Raw genomic sequence first — 27,149 nt, forward strand, 5'->3', positions numbered from 1 at the left:
CCGACGCTCAAGTTAGTGTCGGCCGCACAGTTTTCAGTAAGGGAGTAATGGTGAGGGTCTAAGAGCTTACCTTCTTCCTTCCTCTCGGCCTCCTTATATGCTTCTTCAGGGATAGGGTTTCTTTCTTGTCGTTTCCTCTGTCCTTCTCCCATACGACCGTCCTTCTTGTGGGGAATATTCCCCTCATGCAAACGACGTGATCGAGCATGATTGAGTCCTTGGAATCCTTATTTGGTGGAGGACACGTGTCTCAGGGGCGACACGTGTCATTTCCCCACCGAGAGATCAATTTGGCTGTATCAACATTGAAACAATAGAAAGCCCTTACGGTGTTAGAGGAGGAGGAGGAGGAGGAAGAAGAAGAAGAGGAAGATGAAGATGAAGAGGGGTAAAATCGTATTTTCAATTTCAAAAACTAACATCTCTCTCGGTGTTAGTTTGGAAAGGTTTAAATGTAATAAATAGATTTTTAGGAGAAGGATGTATATAATATAGGCAAATGTTAGGGGAGGTTGATGTAAATCACCCTTTACAAATCAATTTTCTTGTTCATAACCTCATTCATTGATTTGTAATAATTCCTTTTCCTACAAAAAATTTTCCTCCTAATATTGAAATCAATGGATAATCAATTCATCTGTTCATAGCCTCATAATCAATGGTTTTTTATATTGGTTTCAATCGGATTGGTTTTGGTTGATTATTTAATGGTTCTGTGTGGTCCAATTTTCAATCGGTCCCGTCAATCTCAATTCAAAATCAATATAATAAGGATCAGTTTGGTTCGATCCAGGTTTTCCAATCGGTTTCAATTGGTTTTATTAGTTCGGGCTAGGTTTTGATATCCCTATTGGCACTCCTTAGTTTTCCTGAGTTATATGATGCATTTTTTTTTTTAATGAAATATTTTAATGTTTTTTCACATAGGACAAAGTTTTCCTTCACTAGGTGTTGAGGTCACCAGTCCATCCTAGGCTTTACAAACCCATACAGGGTTTTAGTAACTTGCTATAATAATCTCATGGTACCCCCTAAATGCACTTAAAGCACCCATGGTTCCCTTTCATCATGGGTGTTGGGAAAATCAGTCCATTCACATATATAGTTGAAAAATGTGTAAGGCAATCTTTACAAAAAAAAAAAAAAAAAAGGGGGGGGGGGGTTGAAAGCCATTACATAATGAAATAATAATACGGCACATTCAAATTATTTTTAAAAATCCTTTAATGCCCCCAACTTAAATAACTTCTGAAATTAAGATAAGGGGCAACTAATTGAAAGTGTCAAGTACTAAATACATTTATAGGGGTGTCATTGAACACTCACATTTTATTTTATTGAATGGGATGTTTATTTATTGATTATTTCTATTCTTTTGGCCTTCTTAAATAGGATGTGGCTTGTCTCCTTAGCGCTCATTGCTTAGGCATGCCCATAGTTACTTGGAAAATCAACATGTGTCTAAACGGTGATCCAACGGCTGTGTTTCTATCGATCATAACAAAGGTGTTGTGCCCAGAGCCATTGGATCACCGCTTAAACACGTATCTATGACCCAAATATTTATGGGCAAGACCTAAGCTATCAGCGCTCAGGAGAGGATCCCGATCCTCTTAAATAACTCTAGTAGGCTTAATTCTAATATTCACTCTCCTTGCAACTTTTTGAAGTTTAGAAAAAGAAATAGACCCTTCATCCGTCGGACAACATTTTGCCCCTTGGCCTTTTCGGCAATTGAATGATCTAACTTTTTCTTACCCCAAAAAAATAAAAGAAAATAAAAAAGAAGAAGAAGAAGAAGTTTTTCTTCCTTGGAAATGATTGATATTGTAGAAATTGAAGGAAATTTCGATTGGGTGATATGAACCAAATTGCCACATCAGCATAACTTTTTTTCTTTCTTTTAATGTTGCGATAAAAACTTAATAAAAAATGTATATTAAGTGGGAACGGTAACTCTCATATTAAGTGAAATTAAGTTGGAATTATAACCCCATATCGAGTGAGAATGAGAGTCGTAATCCTTTTATTTATTTATTTTTATTTGAGAGTAATCCTTATATCCTTGATTGAAGGAATGTGGCTCCGACATTGTGATATAAAAGAAGGATCCTAACTTTATCAAGCATGGAAGAAAATCGCCATCAATTTTTGTATTTAAGATATAAGAAAAAAAATCAGATGACTCTCTACAAAATTGAAAAAAAAAAAAATGTCTCATGAAATATTGACCACAATCTACTATATTAGAATAGAGAAAGTGAAAAAAACATTGCGAATGTCATTCCAACATATTTGTCAAGTCATTTTGCTCAATGTGGTATGTTTACTCCTTGTATATGAGTTTATTATCCAATTACATGTTTGCCACAAAATTGGCACCTATTGCGCCAACATTGAAGCATCGTATGATAATGTTTCTGTTGTTTCTGTTAGAAACAGCAAAAAAGATATTTCATGTTTTTGCAGAAACAGCAGAAAAGATATTTCACGTTTTTGGGAAAAGAAACGGATTTTTTAGTGTTTGATAAACTACTTTCTCGGATAGTCCGCACCGAGATCTACAACACCAACAATGGCGTCAAGGATTACATTCAAGGATTTTTTGGTGTTTGGTTAACGAGTTGCCTTTTGATCGATTTTTTATTGGGTCTTTTCCTAATATTTTGGCCTCACCTTGTTTTTAAAAACAACAAAACAAGTATAACTTGTTTTTCCATTCATGTTTTTTGTATCGTAAATTACTATAAATTTCTATTTATGTTTCTAAAAATGGGTGAAACGAAATGGATTTGCCAAACACTTTTAAGGTCATTTTTCATTTCTCAGCATAAAAAAATGCAAAAACACGTTTTAGAAATATTATCAAACGGTGCCTGAGTCTTTCCCTCTTATCCATTACTAAATAACCTTATTGAGGTGGGAGAGAAAGAGAGAGAGTGTGTCACATGTTCTTGCTTTTGGTGTCATTAGACATATTGGTACTCATCCACGTGACTCATTTTCTTGGTTCTCTCTCTTCCTCTCATTGCATGAAAGAGGAATGAAAAAAAAGTGTAGAACAATATTCAAAAGGGTCCTTTTAGGCATCACTATGTGTAATGAAGTATAACACTTTACCATTTACCACTTGCAAAGCTACAGTACATGGGAAAATCCATGCATTGAAGATTCTATCAACATCTCAATTGTCAAATTTTAATACAAAATAAGTAAAGAAAGTGGTTAAACTTTAAGTCAAAGTTTTAGCAAAATTATCAAAATATCATTAAATGAAAATGAATATAAAATACAAAATGACATCTTTTCTAATTTAGTTATTTCTTTTCAAGCTGAAATTATTCCAATGAGGTGCTCGTTTCATTTACACTCATAAAGATACATCCATATACTGTTATGTAGCAAATAGTAAAACATTCTACTACGCATTATATTTCACTAGGCACAGTTGTATCTAAAATTTTTTCTTCTTCAAATAGATTTTTAAATATATATATATATATATATTATTAGAGGTTTCCATCAAAATATGATAGTGGAAAGGGTTTCCACCACGCCCACAGTTGGAAGCCATACTTTACACTTTATATTTTTCTATGGTATTAATTGATGATTTGAGTTTATCATTGATATACAGGTGATTTCTTTGCATCTTTCCTTATTATATTTGATTATCTATCCCAATTATATGATCCACACTTACGAAATTTTTGTTACCTATTGAACCCATTTCCTCAGCTTTCTCCAACATTAATCAAATATATTTCAGAGGTCAACCATTGCACGTGTATGTAATGGATTATCATCCGGATCAGCAGTGAACTGCCACATGGTCTCAACCATTAGGTCAATCATTTGTGAGGTTTTTGTTATTTCTTACATTTTTCATTAATTCCTACTGACTCCATTTCCCATTTTTTTATCAAACATTTAAAGACCTCAACAATGTCACGTGCATATGTTGTATTATTATTTGAATCAGAAAAAAAATGGTCACATGGAGTTGCTACGGGTATGGTGAAAACGATTTAGCGTATAGATATTGTGAGCATGGTTTCAAAAATTGGAATTGAATCGGTCAAATCGGTTAATTCCTATTAGAATATACATTGATAAATTTTATCTACTTACATGGATTGTAGAAATGTAACATTAAAATGATGCAAAAGAAAATGAAAAAAATAAGAACAAACAATGGACACAGATTTATGACGTTTGGCAAGATTGCTTACGTTCTCGGTGAGATGAGATCCTACTTCACTATCAATGGAGAATATTGTTACAATGTTCATCCTCACATCTCTCAGTATTGTTTGCATTACTAAGAAAGAAAACATCGCTACAAATATATGACGAAAAACCCTTATCCGAAAAGTACAAAACTTCCTTCAAACAAAAAATTCGAACTGGGGGCTGCATGTGCCCCCCTACACCCCCATTATGCAAGGGGCCTATTGTCCCCTTGCAACCCCCATGACCCACTTATAGGACCGTCGTCCTATTTGTCGAGGTATCTGCACCAACACTTCCTGAATTAAACTGCGACAAAATACAAGACATCGTACACCAACATTGATTCCCACCATTTTTTTTTGGGACCAATTTTGACCCATTCAGAGATTCAATCCCCCAGTATGTTTTTAAATCCCTGATTGTGAGCCCTCCATTTCCCTGGATTGGGATGCTTTATCTCCAATGACTCTCAAACCTCTATAACCATAGGGCTGCATGCCAATCATATAAGGCTGCACACCTAGGAGTTGGTTCGTGAACATGTGAGAGGTTGGAAAAAAAAATTAGAAGAAAAAATATTGGAAAAAATCTAAATCCACCCGTTTCGTATATATTTTGTAGTAAGTCTTGATGAACTACATCATTATCATGTACCGTCTCACGACTCTCACCTTCCTTCCCCATATTAGGCGAATGGATTTCCTTTTAAATTTTTCGGATGTTCTTCTGTGACGAGCAGATTCCTATGGGAGAGTGCATTAAGGGGCAATGCTAAAGGTTTAACCAATTGGCCTCAAAACTAAAGCAATCGTTGGCCCACTATGAATGGGCTTGGAAACTCATCAGCCTTAATGGATTTTTTCTCAGCCTCCACTTTGTCTGGTTACATAGCAATCATGTTTTTGGCTCTTGATCATGGCATGGCAGGAGAAGAAATCCAGATTCGGGCCAGGGCCTTCTCCAATGAATCAAAGCAAGTCTGTAAACGGGATACCGAGTAACTGACGCCTGGACTACAAGTGCGAGGATGAAAAACTAATTCCGAAGCAGAAAAGTACTGAATGGGGTAGGGATATAAATGGAAAGTTCAAATCCGAATTTGAATTTGAATTTGAATTTGTATTCGTATCCAGTCAAAAGGTATCTAAACTAAAATCTGAATTGTCCATAAAATAATTATTTGATTCGATTAAATAATCAATTAATGATTTTAAGGGTTCTTAAAGTTTAAACAAAGTTCTACGGAATGAGGAGGAGAATTAAAACAACATAGAAAGATAAATTAAGACCAAATTATATTCATTGGGTAGAGGAAGTTCCGGATTACACAAGTCAGAGAGTAAACGAATAGTTGAAAATCTGAATTTGATCTGTATCCTTATTCATTTAGAGTTATCTATATTCGATCAGGAAATATTCAGATCCGAACACATCCGATTCAAATTTGATCTGTATCCGATCCATTTACATCCCTAGAATGGGGCGTGGGGTGTTTGAAAACTTTATTGGATATTCAAAACATTTATGATATATTTTTTTTTTAAGGAATGAAAATGCTAACCGCTTGCATGGCTACTGCACTATTACACAGACTAATGGGAGGTTAGTCAGAGGTTCAGTGCATAGGGTGGGGGGCACTGCATAGCGCATGCGGTCTAGGCGTAGATACACACAAGTGGGTATTTTTTTTTCCTATTTTTATTACGATTTGTAATAGTAATTTTAAGACTTTAGGACTGGGTTTCCTACACCCATTCACCATGAATGCTTTAAATGCACGCATCAGGGTTTTTTTAAGAAAAAAAAAAATACTAAAACCTTATAGGGGTATATGAAACCTAAAATAACGATATATAAATTAAAATAAAAAAAACTAGTTGTGAGCTTTATTTTATGATGTGAAATGGATTGGTGACCTTAGTGAATGAAAACTTTGTCCATATTTTAAGGATCTTATTTAGCATACCTATCCGTGGGTTACCCAAATGATTAAGGTGAATTGGAGATTATGTGGATAGGTACACGATCTCATATTCGATTTTCCACATATGTATTTACGATTTAAGTGGAAATCATGGCTTGAATGGGCGGTTGGCCGTTAAATGTGCAGGAAAGTGTTTATGACATTATTGTTAATCATTTTGTCTTAGTATAAGCCTCGTTTGTTTTCATTAAAAAAAAAAAAAAATGGATTACTTTAGGTCTAGTTTCTCTGACCGTTGATGGCACAAGTGTAATTTACCCAAACCTAATTTGATGCCAGAACTTTCCAGCTAATCGTATCTTTCCCAAGGGCGATTGTGGAAATATAAAAGCTCCGCAAAGGAACGGTTTCCGTTAAAAGCTCGGACAGCAAAGACGCCACTGAGCAGCATCTCTCTCTCTCTCTCTCTCTCTCTCTCTCTCTCTCTCTGAGCATGCAACGACAGTCTATAGGCTCGCCTGGAACTAAGCTCCACAGCCATGGAGGAGCGAAGGAGGGGATGAAGCTCGAAGAAGAACAGCAAAAACGAAGGAGCGGAGGAGGAACATCTACAGCTGAAGACGAAGAAAACAATAAGGCCGAGAAATTGCACAGATCGACGGTTTCTTGGCCTGAGAAATTCATACATCTGATACCTATCCTCACACTCTTCTGTTTATTTGTTCTTTACCTTTGTTCTTACGATCCATCAACAAAAGGTGAGCAAATTCAACTGCAGCGAGTGCTATTTAGGAGGAGATCGCTATTAATCCTTTGTTCCTAATTGTTGTCTTCGATCTTCATTTCCTTGCAGATTTAGCTCATTTCAAAGACATTCGACATCCTTTGAAGCTCCCAGGTAAAATGCAGCTACCATTGATGATATTTTTCGTCATTCCCGTCATCCATAGCTTATCTTTTTTCTGTTTCTCTCTTAGTACGGATTCGGTTTCTGATTTTAGTGATCTAATTTTCTCTTTTTCTCTCTTAGTACAGATTTATCTTCCGATGCCAGCGATCTCGGGCGATTTCTAGAGTTGGAGAAAGGCGATGTTTTGGCGATCCGAAGCCATCGGAACTTGCAGGAGCTCGGGGAAAAAGCTCGGAAATCTCGATTTCACAGAAAAATTGGTGATTTCTAATCCGCATTATCTGGTTCTTCTCAATCCTCGCCTCTTCGGCTTCCCTACTCTCCCTTCCCCTCCGCTCCGCTTTGGTTCCGCACGTGTGAATTACATCCACGGATTCAAGCGTGTGGTACCGCTTTGGATATATTCATACGTGTATCTCGAGCTTATCTTTCACGGTTCGAGTGATGGGTGCTAACCTGCGCCGCAAGTACTATATCCAGCTGGAGCTTTAAAACTTATGACCGTTACAGTACTATATCCAGCTGGACAGCAGTATCTGTTTGTACTTACAGGCGTACGTCTACGCGTGGCGCTTGTTAGTAGTGGCAGCGCACGCTTTCTTGGTTCTTCTCGCTTTTTAGGCGCTTTTCTACAGTTTCCTGTTTTTTAGAATAATCACGTGGTTCGACCGCACATCGGTTCAAATGTCTGGACCAACCTGGACCATTCCCATTAGGTGGGGCCCATGCCATTCATCATCTCCACTGGCTGACAAAATGTATTTCGTACCTGTATTAAGTGAACGATCATTTCTGCGACGTAGAGGGATACGATCTAGGCCGTCCATGACGTTGGTTTTCTCTGGGTCAGTTGCATGTTTGGTGGGCCCTGTTACACATCTGTTGTATGATGACGATTTTTTTTTTCTTTTTAATGACGATGGACATGATGATTAATAATAAGATGCTTGGTAGTGGGCCCAGAAATAATGATGGCTTTCACTGTAAAGTTTAAGTTTCAGTATCAGTGGGGTTCTATTTTAACGGGAATTGTATTTTATATTTCATTCATTTATTGTCTTTACTGAAGTTGGTGACGTCAATCGGTTTGGATTGGTTTCGATTCGATGATCGGTTTTGATATGAAATTGAGTGAAATCGAAATATAAGAATTATTCGTCAGTTTTGGTTTGGTTTTAGTTTCTCTTATTGTTTGGTCTCAGTGATTTCATTTACCTTGTAAATATATTTAAAAATATAATAAAAAAAATTTCGAGTTCATAAATGTTTCTTATCAAGTTATATCGTTTTGCCTCTCTTTTTTTTTTACTCTGATTTATTATTTTTAATTTAACCTAACTTGATTTAGGTCTTGAAAAATCTAACATAATTCACTCAATATGTTGCAACAGCACAATTCAATTAATGCACAATGGGGTCACCCGTTGAGACTTTTTTTAAAAGAAAAAAAAAGAGCCGTTGAGACATCATATGTATTATATGAAAATCACTCTTTCCGAAGTTCGAATTGGTTTTGATTTTATTTGGTTTTAATTGGTTTGTTTGGTTTCTTTGGTTCGAGCTAGGGCTTGGCACCTATTCCTACACTGGAGAGGGAAAAATGTATATTTCTAAAAAAAAAAAAGGGAAAAATGTATTTTGGGTATTTATGTAAATGCGGTGAAGTATGCAAGCATTATTATGAGAATACTCTTAGATAAATTTTATATAAAAAAGGGTGGGGTTTGACAGTTGCCGTTGTAGTGTTCGTTATTAACAGTTAAATTATCTGATAGGGACGCATCTATGACTAAATATGACAACTAGGCAAATTTATTGGCAAAGTAATTAAGCTTAAACCCTATAACCACAAGGCAGTAGAAATGGCCCACTGGAAAGGGAAGGTTGGATATGATGAGTTTAGGAGTGCTGTTTGAAATAAGGCGAAACATTCTTTAGGTTGATGCATCTTGGACCCCACCACCCCACCCCCACCCCCACCCCATTGAGAAAGAGACCCAACGTCCTTTATGTAAAAGATATGCTTTGCTTTTAGATCACATGTAATTGATCCCGTGACTGTAGATAAGATCATCTCTCTCTCTCTCTCTCTCTCTCTCTCAAGCGGGACTTTTATCTCTATGGGTGGACGGCAATCACGAGTGGCTTCTATTCAATTATTGATTATATTGTGTGTTGAGGAAGACATTTTAGTGTGTCGGTGTTATATTATTTTGAGAAAGTTACAAGATTGCTTAAGATTGGGTTTGGATTTATTAAATAACCCATCCAATGTTTGTTTCATTTTTGTTTTTATGATAATTTGTTCAATTAAATTATTTAAATTAAAGATTGATATTATAAAACTATTGTTTTTTTAGACAATTTTGGATCTCACATCACTCTTTCCTCTTCATCACCAAAAGCTAACCCTAATCTCTAAGTAACCAAGTTGGAAAGCAATATAAAGTGTGTGTGGCTAATTACACTAGCTATGTTATGTACAGAACAAAGAATTTTGCTCACCTACGTCCTCTTCGCCTAGACATAGGCAGGTGTACAAAGATTGCACTGCAACCCCCACAGTGCATTGAAGATGTCTCTATGTAATCTTCCATTGGCTTGTACGTCGACATAGTAGCCATGTAGACATGCAACATTCTCTTGCTCATAATGCATGTAGGCTATCATGTTATAGTATATAAACAGTGAAATATGGTACAAGGTATACAACTATAACATATGCTAACCCAAACATTTATATATACTAACATTGGTATATATAAAGTATATGTACATTATGTATATAATATGTACTCTAGACTGGTTTGTACATATCTTGTTTACTCTTGAATTACGTGATAACCTGAGCCCTAATAAGGGTACGGAGGCAACTTGAGGAAGTATAATACACCCAAGTATGGTGTCCCCCATGTATGTATTCTCATCCCCTTATTCATGCAATATTAATGGAATGGTGCATACAAAATACAGAGGCAAAGGAACCATGTTGTAAGATTGGCAAAATATCATAGGTACTTGTTGCTGTCGAAAATCCGTATGAGCTGATCCTGCACAAGCACAGACGGCAGAGGCCCAACGCTTTGTCTGGGGTTACTCCTCTGACGCTCAAGTTAGGGATAGGCCGCACAGTTTTTGTTATAGGAGTAATGGTGTGGGTATTGATGCTTACGTCCTTCCTTCCTCTCGGGCCCTCTTATATAGCTCTTAGGGTTTAGGGTTTCCCATTTCCTTGGAGGAGTCCTCCTCGGGTCCACCTCCTTTCCTTTTAGAGTCCTACTCGGATACGTCCTATCCCCTTCGTGGGGAATATTCTCTTCACGCTATTGACGTGGTAGAGTCCTTCCAGCCTCTATCCGGTGGGTGACACGTGTCCAGGTGGGCGACACGTGTCCTTACCCTACTGGGCAATCAATTTGGCCGTATCAGGAGCCCCCTTACTCCCGCCAAGAGACTCTTCCTGTGGGAGTAATCAAAATTTTCGTCATATTTTCTCTTTTCTTTCTTCTTTTCTTCTTTTTTTTTTTTTTTTTTGCATCCCTTTGGCCTTATTCCTTCGGCTTCGACTTTAGTTCTGCTTGCAACCGAGACCTTCGGTCAGCAGACGTGAAGACCTTCGGTCAGTTCAGCTCGGCCTTGCCCGAGCCCCCAACCGAGGTAAGGACCTTCTGTCAGGTCCGTTCGGACTTGGCCTGAACTCCTAACTGAGGTAAGGAACTTCAGTCAGTTCGGTTTGGCCTTGGTCTGAACTCCTGATCGAGGTGAGGACCTTCGATCAGGTCCGCTCGGCCTTGGCCCGAGCCCTTGACTGAGGTGTGGACCATCGGTCAGGTTCGTTCGGCCTTGGCCTAAACTCCCAATCGAGGTGAGGACCTTTGGTCAGGTCCGCTCGACCTTGGCCTGAGCCCCCAACCGAGGTAAGGACCTTCGGTCAGTTCGGTTCGACCTTGGCCTGAACTCCCAACCGAGGTAAGGACCTTCGGTCAGTTCGGCTCGGCCTTGCCCGAGCCCCCGACCGAAGTGAGGACCTTTGGTCAAGTCCACTCGGCCTTGGCCTGAGCCCCCAACCGAGGTGTGAACCTTCGGTCAGGCCCGTTCAGCCTTGGCCTGAACTCCCAACCGAGGTGAGGACCTTTGGTCAGGTCTACTCGGCCTTGGCTGAGCCCCCGACCGAGGTGTGGACCTTCGATCAGGTCCGTTCGGCCTTGGCCGGAACTCCCAAACGAGGTAAGGACCTTTAGTCAGGTCCGTTCGGCCTTGGCCTGAGCCCCCAACCGAGGTGTGGACCTTCGATCAGGTCCGTTCAGGCGCAAACCTCGAGGGTTGGTACTCGGTGACGTGGTGGCGCCATTAATGCTCTGGTAGTCGTACCATTTTTCTTCCATCTATATAGTGTGGGGGTCCATTTGTGGGGCACTTTTATTTTTCCCTCGGAGAGCCTTCGGTCTCAGTGTTTCTTTCGGAGAGCTTACCCTCGGTCTCGGCTTTCTTTTAGTTTAGCAACATTTCTAAAGTAAGTTCATTGTCTTGTTCGTCGGGCTACAGTCCGTCGTCTTCCGAAAGGACAAGGTCTAGCCATAGGCGTCGGAGTCCAGGGGAGGTCCGAGGGATGTCCTCAGACTCCACCGATTTTCCCTCTGCCAGTAACTCATCGTCTGCGGCTTCGCCGTTTGGGTCCGAGGGTGGCTCAAACGGTGCAGGATTTAGGGAAAGGATGCTCGATTCCAGAGCCCAAACCCAGGAACCCTTAGAGGTGGAGGCTCTCCACATCATATCCACCATGGATGAGCCAGAACTGGAGGAGCTGAGGGCCTCCTTCGGTATCTCAGACGCTTTGGAGCTCCGACTGCCCAGATCGTCTGACCGAGCCAGCTATCGGAACTTTGAAGAGCTGTGCTTGTACAAGGAGGTGTTTAAGGCCGGCCTTCGGCTTCCCCTCCATCCCTTCTTCGCCCGAGTGTTTCGGCACTATGGGATTTGTCTGACCCAGCTGACGCCGAACGGATGGCGGTAGGTGCTCAACTTCGTCGTCCTTTTCTCAAGGCACCAAAGGCCTCTCTCCCTCCCTCTCTTCATCAACTGCTTCTTCCTTCAGGCCTGTAAGGGGCTTTCGGACTGGTACTACTTTTGCCCCCGGAAGGACCTTCGGCTGCTGAGTGGTTACCCGACGTCAATCCACGGGTGGAAGGAGAAATTCTTCTTCGTGAGGTCGTTCGAGGGGGTGCCCTTCGGCACCGTCTGGGATATCCCTGACCTGAGGGCGATGAACTCAGCCCCTTCCCTTTTCGAGGCAGATGAGGAGTCGTTGGCGATGGCGAGGCTGCAAGAAACCTGCCCTCCAGTCGAGGCCGACTGTCTTAAGTTCGACGCCATCCTGTTCAGATTCGGGCTTAGGCCGGGTGAGTTAGGCCATCCCAAGTTTATTTTCCACGGGCATCGGTGTTTCGTACTGACTCCCTTCGTTTCTTCATGAAGTGCAAATCTCCAGGGCCAAGGCTAGGGCTGTCGCAGCGGCGAGGCAAGCCTAAATAAGGGAGGCCAGGGCGCGGGATGCCCAGCAGCAATAGAGGCCAAAGAGGAAAGAGAAGAAGGGGCCCTCCTCCGAGACCCCGAAGAAAAGATCTAGGGGCGAGGGACCAAGCACCGAGGCAGTCCAGGCCCTCATTGCTTCGGGCCATAACATGCCTGCCCGAGACTCCTCCCCCGTTGCGGACTTTAGAACCCCGAGGGTGGGGAACTTGAGGGCCGAAGTTGGATTTGTCCCTCAGTGGTCGGTCAAGGAAGACAACACCTTGTCAGTCGGGCATGTTGCTCATGAGCTGGTAATGAAGAGCAGTCTTCCCCGAGATGCCACCGAAGCTCAACGACAAGGGACGACGACTATGATAACCAGCACCTGCATCTTCATGGCCGGGGTAAGCTTCGGTCCTCTAACCTTTGTTTATTTATCATCCCAACATTCTGACCATCGGTGTCTCATGTAGGCCCAAAACCAAATGGGTCAGCTGGCGATTCGGGCTGAAGCTATGGGCCGAGATCCCGAGGTTGCCGAATAAGAGAAGTCGGTCCTGGAGAATGAGCGTTCGGTTCTCCTCGAGAAGGTGGAGCACTTGGAAACGGACCTCCTCCTCATGCGCCAGGAATGCGATCGAAAGCTTGCGAAGTTGAAGTCGTAGATGAAGCCAAGGGTTCAGGAGGCCGAGGCCCGAGGGGCCGAGAAGTATAGATCCTCCGAGGACTTTCGGGAAGAGATTAAACGTGCCATCGCCCCTGGGTTCACAATGGGTGCTACCGAGGTCCGAGACTGGGTCCTCGAGCGTTACCCAGGGGTCTCTTTCGAGGACAACGGGCTCATCTTCGAAGAGGAGTGTATTGAGGCGGCCCCATCAGCCACCGAGGCTGCCGATGCCGACAATGGAGGCTGCAGTGAGGAAGGTGAGGTTCAGCCGCAATGCGAGGTCCCTCCAACTCCCAGTCACGATGGCTCTGATCGAGAGGCCCACCATGTCGAGGATGAGGCCGTGAATCCGATGGACGCCCCCTGAAGCCACCCTGGGTCTTGGCTCAGCCTTTGAGCTCTTTTTGTTTTTGATATGAGCCTTCAGGCTTCTTCATGTAATCTCGGCCTTCGGGTCTTTTCATGTACTCTCGACCTTCGGGTCTTTTTTAATGAATGTATTTCCCTTCGTATGCTTCGACTTCCATTTTTTCACGTTCTTTCGGGTAAGGTGATCTTTAGCCCGTAGGTAGGTGCAAGAAGGTCGAAACCCATTGTTGGCAGCCTAAGGATCTGCACATCTACTTTAGCACGGCTCGGTCCCGCTCCCTCGGCTTATTCGAGAGGTTTCCCGAGTTCGAGGGCTATGGACTTTTAAGGGATCTTGAACAAGTGTGGTTTTCACCAAGTGTTGTGTTCCCCCTCAGCTCCGGCTGAAGGGTCTTTTAAACTCTGGTATTGATTCGAAGATCCAACCGAGGGTAGATCCTTCGACCATCAGCATTCCCTACCAAATTGAGGACCTTCGGTCAGGTCCCCTCGGCCATTGGCCTGAGCCCCGAATCGAGGCAAGGACCCTCGATCAGGTCGGCTCAGCCATTGCTTGAGCCCCCAACCGAGGTGAGGACCTTCGATCAGTTCGGCTCGGCGTTGCCTGAGCTCTCCACCAAGGTAGGGACCTTCAATCAGATCGGCTCGGCCTTTGCCTGAGCCCCCGACCGAGGTGAGGACCTTCGGTCAGCTCCGCTCGGCCTTTGCTTGAGCCCCCAACCGAGGTGAGGACCTTCGATCAGCTCGGCTCGGCCTTTACCTGAGCCTCCGACCGAGGTGAGGACCTTCGATCTGCTCGGCTCGGCCTTTGCCTGAGCCCCCGACCGTGGTGAGGACCTTCGGTTAGCTTCGCTCAGCCTTTGCTTGAGCCCCCTACCGAGGTGAGGACCTTCGGTCAGCTCGGCTTGACCTTTACCTGAGCCCCCGACCGTATTGAGGACCTTCGGTCAGCTGGGCTCAGCGTTGCCTGAGCTTTCCACCGAGGTGAGGACCTTCGATCAGCTCGGCTCGGTCTTTACCTGAGCCTCCGACCGAGGTGAGGACCTTCGATCTGCTCGGCTCAGCCTTTGCCTGAGCCCCCGACCGTGGTGAGGACCTTCGGTTAGCTTCGCTCAGCCTTTGCTTGAGCCCCCTACCGAGGTGAGGACCTTCGGTCAGCTCGGCTTGACCTTTTCCTGAGCCCCCGACCGTATTGAGGACCTTCGGTCAGCTGGGCTCAGCGTTGCCTGAGCTTTCCACCGAGGTGAGGACCTTCGGTTGTATCCGTTCGGCAGAGTTAAGGTCACCAAACAGGAGAATTCCTCTCAATTGCCATAAACCAGCTTTCATATTTTTCATGAATAAGATCCTCCAGAGTTTAGGATGAGGAATTACAACTTAAAAGTGCATAGGAGAAAAAATTGTAAAAATTACAAAAATAAGTGTACTTGCTACTTCACTACTGATAGAATTTTCTTAAGTTCTCAGAGTTCCACGATCGGGATACCCTTTCTCCCCCCGTAGTCTGCGGGTGATAGGACCTTGGTCGTATTACCCTTGAGACTCTGTAGGGACCTTCCCAATTTGGAGCTAGCTTCCCTTGATGTCTCGGGTCTGATACTTCAACCCTTTTGAGGATGAGGTCACCCATTCTGAACTCGTTCTTTCGAACTTTGGTGTTGTAGTGCCTCGCAACCCTTTGTTGCTAAGCGGCCATCCTTTCTTGCGAGGTGTCCCTGAATTTGGCCAAGAGGTCTAAATTCGCTCGGAGCCCTCCATCGTTTTCCTCTTCATTGTAGTACTGAATCCGATGGGTTACGACCCCTATCTCCACTGGAAGTACAGCTTCAGTGCTGTAAGTTAAAATGAAGGGTGTTTCTCTGGTGGCCGATCTCTCAGTTGTACGGTAGGCCCAGAGGATGTGGTGCAACTCGTCTTCCCATAGTCCTTTGGCGTCATCCAGTCTCTTCTTTATTCTTTGAAGCAGTGTACGGTTGGTTACCTCTGTCAGCCCGTTGGTCGGTGGATAACCGATAGAGGTTTTCCTGTGGTCAATGCCGAGGGCATCACAGAACAAGCCGAAGGTCGGGTTGGCGAACTGAGTTCCATTGTCCATTACCACAACCCGAGGGATTCCAAATCAATAGACTACCGCCCTCTGGAAGAAGTCCCTTATGTTCTTTTCGATTATCGTCGCCAGTGCTTCGGCTTCTGCCCATCTCGTGAAGTAGTCTACCGCCACCACAACAAATGTAATTTGTCTCGTGGCCAGGGGGAATGGGCCCAGGATGTCGATTCCCCACATAACAAATGGTATTGGGCTCGATAGAGATGAGAGCTCGGTAGAGTGTAGCCTGGGAACGGGGGCGAACATCTGGCACTTGACGCACTTCTTGACTAATGATTCCGCGTCCTTCCTTATTGTCGACTAGTACAGACCCTGCACATAATATTTTTTGAGACTCGATGAAACTGCATGGCGACCTTGAAGCCTTCCATATGATCGACGGGGTCCCCAGTCCCGTCGTAAGTGTCATACTTGGGCAGGAGAAAGCCGATCGGGAGCGGGTCCCTCATGACCTCATCAGCTAGAGTCGTGTCATTAGTGAGGTCTGGCTCACGAGCTCCCGTCTGGTTTTCTGCCACCTTCTTGATCTCGTCTTTCAGGTCCAGGATCATCTGCTTTAACCCCGAGTCCTCATGTCTCTGTTCATCTCCTTGGCATAGCTCCCCATGTGGGTCTCTGGCGGCACGCCGCGTCCTTCCCCTGGGTGCGGGACTTTCCCTCGTTGCTCGGTTCTGAAAGTTATGACCAGACCTTATCGATCCTGTACTGCTTCGGTCCTCGTCTCGAGCTCTCTCGGGCTGGATGTGGGGGCCTTGCGGTGCTCCGCGGGTCTTCTGAGAGACAGTTTTGGAAACCTCCTTCATTGCCTCAACCATTCGGTCATATTTGTCCTGGAGGGCTTCGAACTACTCCCTTGTCATATATTCCTACACTTCAGGAGGGGGCGGAGGATTACTATCTCTGCACACTGAATATCCGGCCGAACGTTGGTACCTCACGGAACCTTCCCGATCATCATTGCCCCTTTCTCGTCCAATTTTCATCGAGGGAGGGAGCCCTCCTGAAGGTTCCTCCTCCCCCATGTTCATGTTCGATGCTGCTGTCGTCTTCTTACGGTTGTAGGTTCTCCCCACCATTACTGTCATTCCCACGGACGACGCCAATCTGTTGCTGTCGAAAATTCGTATGAGCTGATCCTGCACAAGCACAGACGACAGAGGCCCGACGCTTTGTCCGGGGTTAGTCCTCTGACGCTCAAGTTAGGGATCGGTCGCACAATTTTTGTTACAGGAGTAATGGTGTGGATATTGATGCTTACCTCCTTCCTTCCTCTCGGGCCCTCTTATATAGCTCTTAGGGTTTAGGGTTTCCCTTTTCCTTGGAGGAGTCCTCCTCGGGTCCACCTCCTTTCCTTTTAGAGTCCTACTCGGATACGTCCTATCCCTTTCGTGGGGAATATTCTCTTCACGTGGTTGACGTGGTAGAGTCCTTGCAGCCTCTATCAGGTGGGTGACACATGTCCAGGTGGGCGACGCGTGTCCTTACCCTACTGGGCAATCAATTTGGCCATATTAGTACTCTTACAGAAGTATGATGTTCGTCATAGTGAAAAGCCTATGTTAAAGGGATACACAGATGTTAACATGGCAAACTTGGGAGATTCCTTCTCATGAGTCGGAGAGGGAGTTTGGTAGGTCCTCCTCACATCATTAAAGTGGACACATAACCTATAACAATTGAGGCAGTGAGAGTTTCTCAAACCCCTTATTTTCTCACGTAATAGGAAGGGAAAGTGTGAAGCAACTATGGGCCCGTTTGATAACGTTTCTGCCGTTTCTGTTTCAAGAAACGGCAGAAACATAAATTTCCGTTTCTAGAAACAGAAACGGAATTGAAGGTGTTTGATAAGTCATGTTTTTAGAAGTCGATAGTAACCAATGAAAGAATGACCACAAGTCGTTTCCAGAAACGGCGAAACAAGTTCAACTTGTTTCGCCTAGGTCGTTTCTTGAACCATAAATAAAGTAAAAATTTCTATTTCTATTTCTGAAAATAAGTGAAACGAAACAGTTTTATCAAACGCTTTTTACTCCGTTTCTGCTGTTTCTGGAAACAGAAACGGCAGAAACGAGTTTCTTGAAACTTTATCAAACGGGCCCTATAATTACAACTGTTTAACCAACTCAATGTTGATTCTATTTTCTATAGAAGGGAAAGAAAGAGAAAAGGGGGAGTACATACTATTCTTAGGTAAGAAGATCTCTTTTGGCTTTGTCTTTGTCATGAGTGAAAGAGGAGAAAAAGAAGGAAGAAAATGTGCTCTCTCTTGTGTTCCTTGTAGTAGGTTGCAGTGTGACAACATTCTCTCCGTCTAAGGGTTAAAGAAAAGTACTGAGGCTTTTCCGTATTTGTCACGACGGGTTTTGAGATGAGAGTAGTATATTTTTGTGAATCCACCTTTACTTTTGTTTGGTGATCTGTTTTGTAACCCAAGAGGGTTTTTTCTCTTGATATTTGATAGCCTCCAGTATATTTAAGAGGGATTTCTCTCTTAATTATAGTAGAGGTCTCATGGTTTTTCCTTACACCTTGGAAGGGTTTTCTTCATTAAATTATTGTGTGCATTTGCAGTTGGGTTGATTCGTTTAGTGGTTTATGTTTTTCCGTACATTTGATTGTTATTGTGTGTCCCAATTAACTTGCAAATAAGTGAGAAAAAAGTTTCTTTTTCCCAACAGACGTTAGCTCATTAGAGCAAGGCAAGTCGTGATTTTAGGAGGGATTAAAATTGGTTACTGCCAATTTAAATTTTTGCACCCTCTAAATAACTTTTTTCTTTTTTTAATTATAAAGCACCCTCTGACATATAAGTTCTACATGAACCTAGAAGTATAGTTATAAATTCTGTCCATAACTTAGCCATTTTGATTACAAACAGATGAACACTTTATACTTTGCCCTCATCAAAAGGTTTCACTTTGGTTTGGCTTGGTTCTTCTGATTTGGAGTCGACCATAAAGGATTAAATTTTTTTTCAACAATAACTCAAATCGACCATAAATTTTTATCCACTGGTTTTGGTTGTCTTGGGTTTCAGTTCACAATTGACACTACATGCGTTCCTCCATTTCTTGTGTGCCATGCTCTTATTTTAGGAGTAACTCCACCCTCTTCTTGGAAATTGTTTCACAAGATATGGCTCTTATTTTTTCCTTCTTAATCTAAGACCTCTCTTTGTTAATCACATCAAAAGGTAGCTGAGAAGAGTTCTATAATGAAGGTGAAATGAAACCCTATCCAAAAAAAAAAACAGCAATTAGTTATTACCTTCATATCCTTATAGAATACTGAGTATTCTGAATAGATTTGACGAACACCCACGAAGAGTAAGTAATGAGAGTGATGAGTGAGCAGCAGCCGCTTAGGGTAAAAGTTTTTCGACAAGGTAAGTGTAAGTATTTATATTAGGCACATTTACCTTCATATCCCTATACTCGGGGAGTATTTACTAAAACCCCACCTGGTTTTGGCCCTCTCGATGCATTCTCCAGCATAATTATCAATCTCAAGTTTTATGGGCTTGTTTGTACGGAAAGAGATCCTCTCAAGTGTGTCCAGTGCACATCCAATGGTCAGGGATGCATGCCTTAATGCTGCCAACCGTTCAATGCCACTGGAAGTCCTGATACTGCCAGCCTTTCGATGTACTAGGAGCATTGGCTAAGGACCGTCGACGATTGTTAAGAATCATACAATATTATGTTTTAGGGTAAAAGTTTTTCGACAAGGTAAGTGTAAGTATTTATATTAGGCACATTTACCTTCATATCCCTATACTCAGGGATTATTTACTAAAACCCCACCTGGTTTTGGCCCTTTCAATGCATTCTCCAGCATAATTATCAATCTCAAGTTTTATGGGCTTGTTTGTATGGAAAGAGATCCTCTTAAGTCTGTCCAGTGCACATCCAATGGCCAGGGATGCATGCCTTAATGCTGCCAACCGTTCAATGCCACTAGAAGTCCTGATGCTGCTAGCCTTTTGAAGTACTAGGAGCAATGGCTGAGGACCGTCGACAATTGTTAAGAATCATACAGTATTATGTTTTTTGCATTATGAACGTGTTAATGACAATCGACACATGTATTAACAATATATACTTATTTATATTGCTAGGTGTTAATGAACATAAAATCATGTTGACTGCAAATAGAGAGACAAGGAGTTTGCATGAGTCTTGGTGGATTTGAACCACCATACCTTGGAAAATCCATAGGTGCTCTACCATTTTGAGCTAACGACTCCCTACTTGCAAAAAAAAAAAAAAAAAAAAAAAAAAGAAGAAGCACTATTGCCTGCTACAAAAAGAGAGTATTAGATATTACAACTTACAAGGTTTGAAAGGAATTATTTAGAGAATTGTGAATTATATAATAGTACAAACAAAGTCCAGGGTAATCGGATCCAGATCCTCTGTTATCCTTGGATCTGTTATTCCTGTGTTATTCTAGGTGCAGAAGGTGACATGTGGCAATGCTGATGTGGACGGCTAGGATGAAGTGAGAGAAGGTGGAGTATATGAAACCGGTTTTGGTAGAATAAACCAAGCCCAAACCGATTGGTTTACTGTTAGGTCGAACATGACAAAAATCCTACTCACATCTCGATTTCAAATTCCTCTCTCGCGCTCTCTTCTCTCTCTCGCACTCCCTGTTCTTTGCAACCTCTTCATTGGAATCCTTCTCAGATCAAGAACAAAGAAACCAGCCGATGTTTGTATTAGACTATACCTCCTCTCTCGCGCTTTGTTCTCTCTCTCTCTCTCTCTCTCTCTCTCTTGCCTTGCTGAACTGGAAGTCCTTCATCGATTGGGTCCTTCACTCACCTGAAGCACCTGACGTGGCTACGATCTCTGATCTCTCTTGCCTGTAGCACAGTCTCCCTCTCTCGTAAGCAAGCAAGGTCTGGTTTATTTAGGGTTTGATAACATAACCCTAATCTGAGGGTTCATTTTTCCTTGGTTCTTAATCTCTTACGAAAGATCAGGTAAGCGTCTCCTAATCTCAGATCTGGTTTTTGCTTGGTTCTTTATCACTGTGTTTCTCCTATCTCTCTATCTCTATCTCTCTGAAATCGTTGAAGAAATTTCATGTGCTGCAGTTTTTTTTTTTTTTTTTCCTGTTAAATTGTTTAGCTATGCACTATGTTTGTTTGCTCTACTAGCTATGGACTATGTTTGTAAATATATGGTTCTTTAGATAGTCTTTGTGTTTGTAGATATATGGTTCGTTAGATAGTCACTATGTTTGTAGATATATGGTTTGTTAGATTCGCCCCTATGTTTGTAAATTAGTGCTATATTTCTTCTAAACTCGATGAAGAAATTTCATGGTTTAGCTTCATGTAATCGATGTAGGCACTGTTGTTTGTTACCTCTCTCTCTCTCTCTCTCTCTCTCTCTCTGAAATCGATGAATAGCTTCATGTACTGCTGTGGTTTTTTTTTTTTTTTTGTGTGTGTGTGTGTGGATCAAAATTGCCCAAACCCAACAGCTTTTTAGGGAACAACATTAACCATAATGCTGTTAGTAGTCTTTCTATTATTGTTGTGATTGATTTTTGTGACTGCTTGTATGTAATTAGATGTCATAAAATGTTGTTTTTTTTTTCCCCCCGTTGAGGTAAACAGGTATTGGGGTTAAATTGCAAGTTCATGTACTGCAGGGGTTTAGGTTGCATTGGGGTAGTCAATGATATGTGACAGTGGTTAAACTTCTTCATTGCAGTCATCATTGTTTACTAATGCTATTAAAAAAAAATTTCATGCCATTTATCATCTATGGTAGATGTTGTATGGAACTTTCTATCTGTTAAATCGACTACTGGTTTGCAACAAATATGGATGCACCACAACCGTGGATGTGTAGCTGTGGTAAAGGGATGACGGTCATCTGGACTTCTCGAAAGGCCAAGAATCTTGGGCGACGACTTCACAGATGTCCATTAGGTGATAAACATCTCGACTCTTTTATTTGGTTGGATCCAACATCGAGGAAATACATGTAGACTGTAGACACTGGGGCATGTCATTCAAATGAAAGTGTTAATAAGAACACACAGGACATCTCGGCTGTGCCTCAAACACCCTATAGTTCACAAGTGCGCAACCAAATACTAGTGGACTAGTCGTTGCTCAACCATTACTATGGTGTAACCATCTTCCTTTGTATTTTGGTCTTATTTTTTTCGTGCTATGTTTTTTATGTAACAACCTTATAATCCAAATAATTGAGGAGCGATCCAGATCCTTTGTTATTCTCCATCATGTTATTCCAAATCCTTGGGGTTTTAATGTTCTTATCTCTCAATTATACTAACAAGTTTTTTTGTAAGTTAGGAGTCTAAAGCTCAAACTGGTAGAGCACCTAGGTAATAACCAGTGTATGGTGGTTTGAATCCACCAAGACTTGAAGTTCTAAAGTTGAGGGAGAATTCTTCATTCACATAGAGATGGGTTCTGTTTTTAGATTAATGGAGTCTACCACTAGTTTAATTAATTATGGAACCATACAAAGTTTAAAGAACTGTTTTTTGCCTAGAGTTGGAGTTAGAAATATGGTTCAAAAAAGTGAAGAGCTGGTTTAACATGTGATACTGGGATGTATTAATAGTCGTGTTTCCTTTTTTTTTTTTTTTTTTTTTTTGTGCTTGAGTCAGCAAAAGAATGCATTAATTACTTTTTTTTCGCTAAAAGGTCATGTACATTAATAAACAAAAATGAGAAAATTTTGCAAGAGATCTTAGAAATAGAGAAAGGGGAGCAATGACTCTTTTCCCACCTTCGGCATTGCCATCAGTAGGAGAAAGAGACAAGGAACCCTAGACTCACAAAATAAAATCAACAAAACCGATAGTGAGGGCGATGCATAGCATCCATATACAGGTCAGTGGACACCATAGCAGGCCGTGTAAGAATAGGGTTAGAAGTCTCAATCTGGGCAGCGGACTTTGCAAGGAAATCGGCTGTAGAATTTGCTTCACGAAAACAATGGGATATTTTCCACTAAATTGAAGTCATAAATGCCTTCAGACCCAACCAGCGTTGGCGTAAGTACCATGGAAGTAGCCCCTTTTGGAGAAGAAACACCACTGATAGTGAGTCACATTCCACCCATAAATTCTGAAACCTATTAGTTTTTGCATTCTCCAAACCGAGGATAACACCATAAATTCCACTTCAAAGTTGGTCTTGTGACCAATGAAAGATTTGAAGTGATGAATAATGTTAGCCTTGTCATTTCTAAAGATGCCTCCTATACTAGCCTTCCCTGGATTACCCAAGGAGCAACCATTTGTGTTTAGCTTTACCCATCCAGAAGGAGAAGCACACCAAAAGATTTCTATAATTTTGCTTCTTGTTCGACGCACAGATGAGAAGCCCACTCTACTCGCATACATAAGATCTTAAATAGATAGAGGTTTACCTGAATGAACAAAGGAAAACATACTAATCTCAGACTTGACCATAGAAAAACGCTGAATCTGAATTTTTTTCTCATCATTTTGGATTCTTGCATTCCTCTATAGCCATGTGAAGTAAGGAATAAGAATGGCACCACACATCCAAGCAGGATTGAAAACCATGGATCTTCCTTGTTGCTTCCACCATGAAAGGAGTTCCTCAATGCTGAGAAAAGATGGCCACCTCGTATTGAAGTACGAGCAGAATCTTTCTCACATTGGTCTAACATATTCACAGTGCAGAAATAAATGAGAAATGGACTCCACATCTTTTTCACAAAGAGCACATCTAGATGCGAGAGAGATCCCTCTTCTTCGCACCTCATCATCAGTTGGAAGTCTTTTTCTAGCAAGTCTCCAACCAAAGGTAGCTTGATGAGGCTGCAGCTTAGCATTCTAGATGAGAGAGGACCAACCCACTTTTGGGTTTTTGGAGCGAATCTCCTCCCAAGTGGAATTTATAGAAAAATAACCAGAAGAAGATAAGCTCCAGTGACACATATCATTCTCCTAAGATGGCGATATCAGTTTTACTTTCTCAAAGATGTTAGAGAGAAAAACTGAAGTTACTCGAGGGAAGCACCATGTGTTGTCTGCAATGAAATCAGAAACTTTAACATCAATGCCTATAAACCAGCTCTTATCCAAGTTGGAAGATTTAGCAACAAGAGGAGCTATCCAACCACCTATCCAACCAAAAATTGATCTTATCTCCTTTTTCCACCGTCCAACGCTCTGATTCTGAGACAAATTTCCATACTTTCTTCAAGCCTGGCCCTATTGAGGATGATTTGTACCCCTTTCTCAACAACCCAACTTTATCTACAAAGCGAGCCCTTAGGAATCTGCTTATGATTGAATCATCATGCTTAATCTTTTGGACCAACTTACAAAGACAACTTTATTGACATCACGGTGCTTCCTGATCCCCAGACCACCCTCTTTCTTCTGTTTGCATGTGTCCTCCCATTTCACAACTATTTTTTTTTCCTTTTCCATGTTTCCAGACCATACAAAATTCATCATCCACCATTCCACCATCTTGATAATGGTTTGACGCCACCAATAAACGGAGAAATTATGAATAGGAATTCCAGATATTATTGATTTGATGAGCTCCACACGACCAGCCATGGAGAGAAGTTTCCCCCTCCACCCTGCAAGCTTATTTTTTATTTTGTCTACCAAAGGCAGCAAGTGATTCTTTTTCACCCTTGCTTTGAAGATTTCAACACCCAAATATCTTGTTGGAAGACATGCAGTCTGAATGCCCAAAAGACCACTGATGAAATGTTTCCTGTGAGGAGTAACTTTCCCAAAAAATAATTAACCTTTTTCCAAGTTAATTTTTTTACTAGAAAAATCCTAATACTTGGATAAAAAGTCTTGGAAATTCTTAACATAATTTACATATGCATTCATAAAAATAAAAATATCATCTACAAATAAAAGGTGAAAAGGAGTCAACACACCTCTAGGGCCTGGAAGGGGTTTTAATTTGCCTTATGAAGAGAGCTTCTTCAACTCTCTACATAGAACTTCCTCTACTAAAATGAATAGGATGGGAGAGATGGGATCACCTTGCCGAAGCCCGCGACCAGCACTAAAAAATCCCACAGGGCCTCCATTGACCAGAACTGAGATCCTTGAGAATTATAGAAGAAGATGAATCCATGAGATCCATGTGCAAAAAGGAAATCCCAGGATAGAGAGTCAAATGCCTTTTGAACGTCGAGCTTTAGGCCCATTCCACCACCCCTCACAGCAGAGTGCATTAGATTAGCCAACTCAGAGGCAAGGATAATATTTTCTGAAATAATCTTCCCTTTTTGGAAGGCACCGTATTCTTCTGAAATTAAATTGGGAAGAAAAGATGATAATCTTGAAGCGAGAATTTTAGAAAGTACCATGCAGAAAAAATTGCCTAAGCAGATGGGGCAAAATTTCTCAAAAGAAGAACCTCTTGCCACTTTGGGAATGAGGGTCACAAAGCAATTATTGACGCCATCTGGCATTTTCCCCTTTCTAAAAAAATAAGACACTGCTCTGCAAAAATCGTCCTCCACAATATCCCAGGAACCTCTGAAAAAATGACCTGTGAACTTGTCCAGACCTAGAGAGCTATCTGGGTTGAGGTCCCAAACAGCTTGCTTGATCTCGTTAAAAGAGGGGGCAGCATCCAAAATGGCATTATCCCTGTCCATAAGAACCTTAGGGATACAATGTAAACTATCAGGGTGGGAGATGGTTGGGTTTAGACCATGAAAGGACTCATAGTAGGAAGCAATATAAGAGCCAATGCTTTGTTGATCAGAAATCCAAGCACTGTCCTCCCTCTTTAAGGAACTAATAGAGTTTCTTGATCTTCTCATTTTCACCGAAAGGTGAAAAAATTTAGAGTAGTAGTCCTCTTCCTTCATCCACTTTAGTTTGGCTTTTTCTGACCATAATTTTTCCTGCAACTGGGATGCCTTCAACAAAGCAGTTTTGGCATTTGCTTCTTTAGCAAAAAGGTCATCAGACATTCCATAGAGATCTATGTCTTGCTGAACCGAACTTAAAACCAAAGAAACTTTTTCTACTTCTTTATCAAAGTTAGGGAAGGTTTCCCTAGACCAATTTTTAAGAAACATTTTTGCACGTTTCACTTTCTGAAAAAGAATAGAAATTGGATTCCCTTGAACATCATGATTCCAAGCCTCAAGAATGATATTTATGAAACCATTATTCTCCATCTAGAAATGATGAAATCTGAATGGAACATTCTTAGGCTTTGGAATGGCATCCGAAATCACCAATAAATGGGCGTGGTCAGAGGCGGAACATTGAAGAACTCTCTAAGAAATATACTTAAAAAAATCCAGCCACTTACCATTGCAAAAACTACGGTCAAGCACAGCTGCAATATGGCCTCTTCTTTGGTTGTTAGTTCAGGTAAACTTCTTTCCTTGAGAAGGAATAGACATAAGAAGACAAGAGTCCACCACGGCCTGGAACTCAACAGTAGAACTGAAGTTAAATCTTCCCAGACCCCTTTTTTCACTTGATAGCAGGGTGGCATTAAAGTCCCCTATAACCGACCAGGGAATGGAAGATTCCACTACTGATCTCAGATCCACCCACAAATGTCTGCGAATATTTTTGAAGGAGTTAGCATGGATAAAAGAAAGACCAACTTTGCTTCCAAGCCAGTCAATAGTGAGAGAGATTTACTGCTCTGACATACTGATAACCGTTGGGCGAGGGACCCTTTGCTTCCAAAAAAATCCATAAATTCGGCACCTTATCTTCGCGAGAATTGTGTATAATATTGGATTTGTAACCCAATTTATTTATCAAAAGAAAAGGGTAGCAACTTACCTGGACCATAGGCTCTACAAGACACACTATGTCCGGAGAATGCTCCCTCAAAAGATTTCGTAAGGTGCTAACACCTGCTGCCTTCTTCACTCCTCTGATGTTCTAGAAGAGGGGCTTCATCATCACTAGGTCTTCTTAGGTATTCTCTTATCAGACCTTAAGTTCTGACCACTTTTCTTCTTCTGTTTGCCACCTCGAGCAACAACAAGTTCTCCTCTTTCACGATCTAGCATTGCCTGATCAATTGCTTCTACCACTGGGAAAGTCATGGCAACTCTGCCACCCTCAATTCTTGCCCCAGGGAATGAGGAGATAACCACTTCCTCCATAGTCGATGATTGTCTAGCAACCAAGGATTGACTGTCTTTTCGAGCACCCCCTCTGCCTTGGTAGGCTGCCACTCTCCTTGGACGAGAAGAGGTGGTTGTGACCAGTGTTATCAAACCGAATTTTTCCGAATTTAATCAAAAATTCTGACCGAATCCAAATTAAAAATGAAATTCGGTAAAATTAGCGATTTTTTCAAAAGTGAATATAAAACGCGAATAATTTGGACCGAACCGAATTAAACCGAATTATTCGGTCCACTTAAACAGTATTTAAAAAA

The 27,149-nt window shown here is 41.8% G+C and overlaps 2 protein-coding genes and 1 long non-coding RNA gene across 5 annotated transcripts in view; 2 read left to right on the plus strand and 1 right to left on the minus strand.

Moving 5' to 3' along the window:
- The window catches only part of LOC122081803, a 37,238-nt gene extending 28,076 nt beyond the window's left edge, over positions 1–9,162 (minus strand). Inside the window, exon 1 of one of the 2 annotated variants that reach the window (XM_042649101.1) lies at positions 9,142–9,162. Coding sequence is in view for 1 of the 2 variants with exons in the window: in XM_042649099.1 (XP_042505033.1) it covers positions 6,609–6,698 (90 nt within the window). In the remaining variant the exon portion in view is untranslated. Of the gene's footprint in view, positions 1–6,608; positions 6,714–9,141 lie in introns of those variants that run through there. The other variant, XM_042649099.1, reaches the window with a different exon arrangement.
- Positions 6,570–8,067, plus strand: LOC122081804. 2 transcript variants are annotated; one of them, XM_042649103.1, is made up of 3 exons: positions 6,570–6,915; positions 7,011–7,055; positions 7,188–8,067. In XM_042649103.1, exons 1-3 carry the CDS (start codon positions 6,651–6,653, stop codon positions 7,229–7,231), a joined length of 354 nt encoding a protein of 117 aa, XP_042505037.1. In that variant the 5' UTR covers positions 6,570–6,650; the 3' UTR covers positions 7,232–8,067. The 2 variants fall into 2 exon arrangements, with proteins under 2 accessions (XP_042505037.1, XP_042505036.1); XM_042649102.1 differs by having other exon boundaries at positions 6,577–6,915; positions 7,193–8,067.
- An 8,611-nt stretch (positions 9,163–17,773) lies between the features above and the next one.
- Positions 17,774–21,983, plus strand: LOC122081365. The gene is made up of 2 exons (XR_006141070.1): positions 17,774–20,708; positions 21,386–21,983. It is a non-coding gene; the product is annotated as an uncharacterized LOC122081365 (long non-coding RNA).
- The last annotated feature ends 5,166 nt before the right edge of the window (positions 21,984–27,149 follow it).

This window comes from Macadamia integrifolia, chromosome 6 (assembly GCF_013358625.1).
Source record: "Macadamia integrifolia cultivar HAES 741 chromosome 6, SCU_Mint_v3, whole genome shotgun sequence".
Lineage (NCBI taxonomy): Eukaryota > Viridiplantae > Streptophyta > Magnoliopsida > Proteales > Proteaceae > Macadamia > Macadamia integrifolia.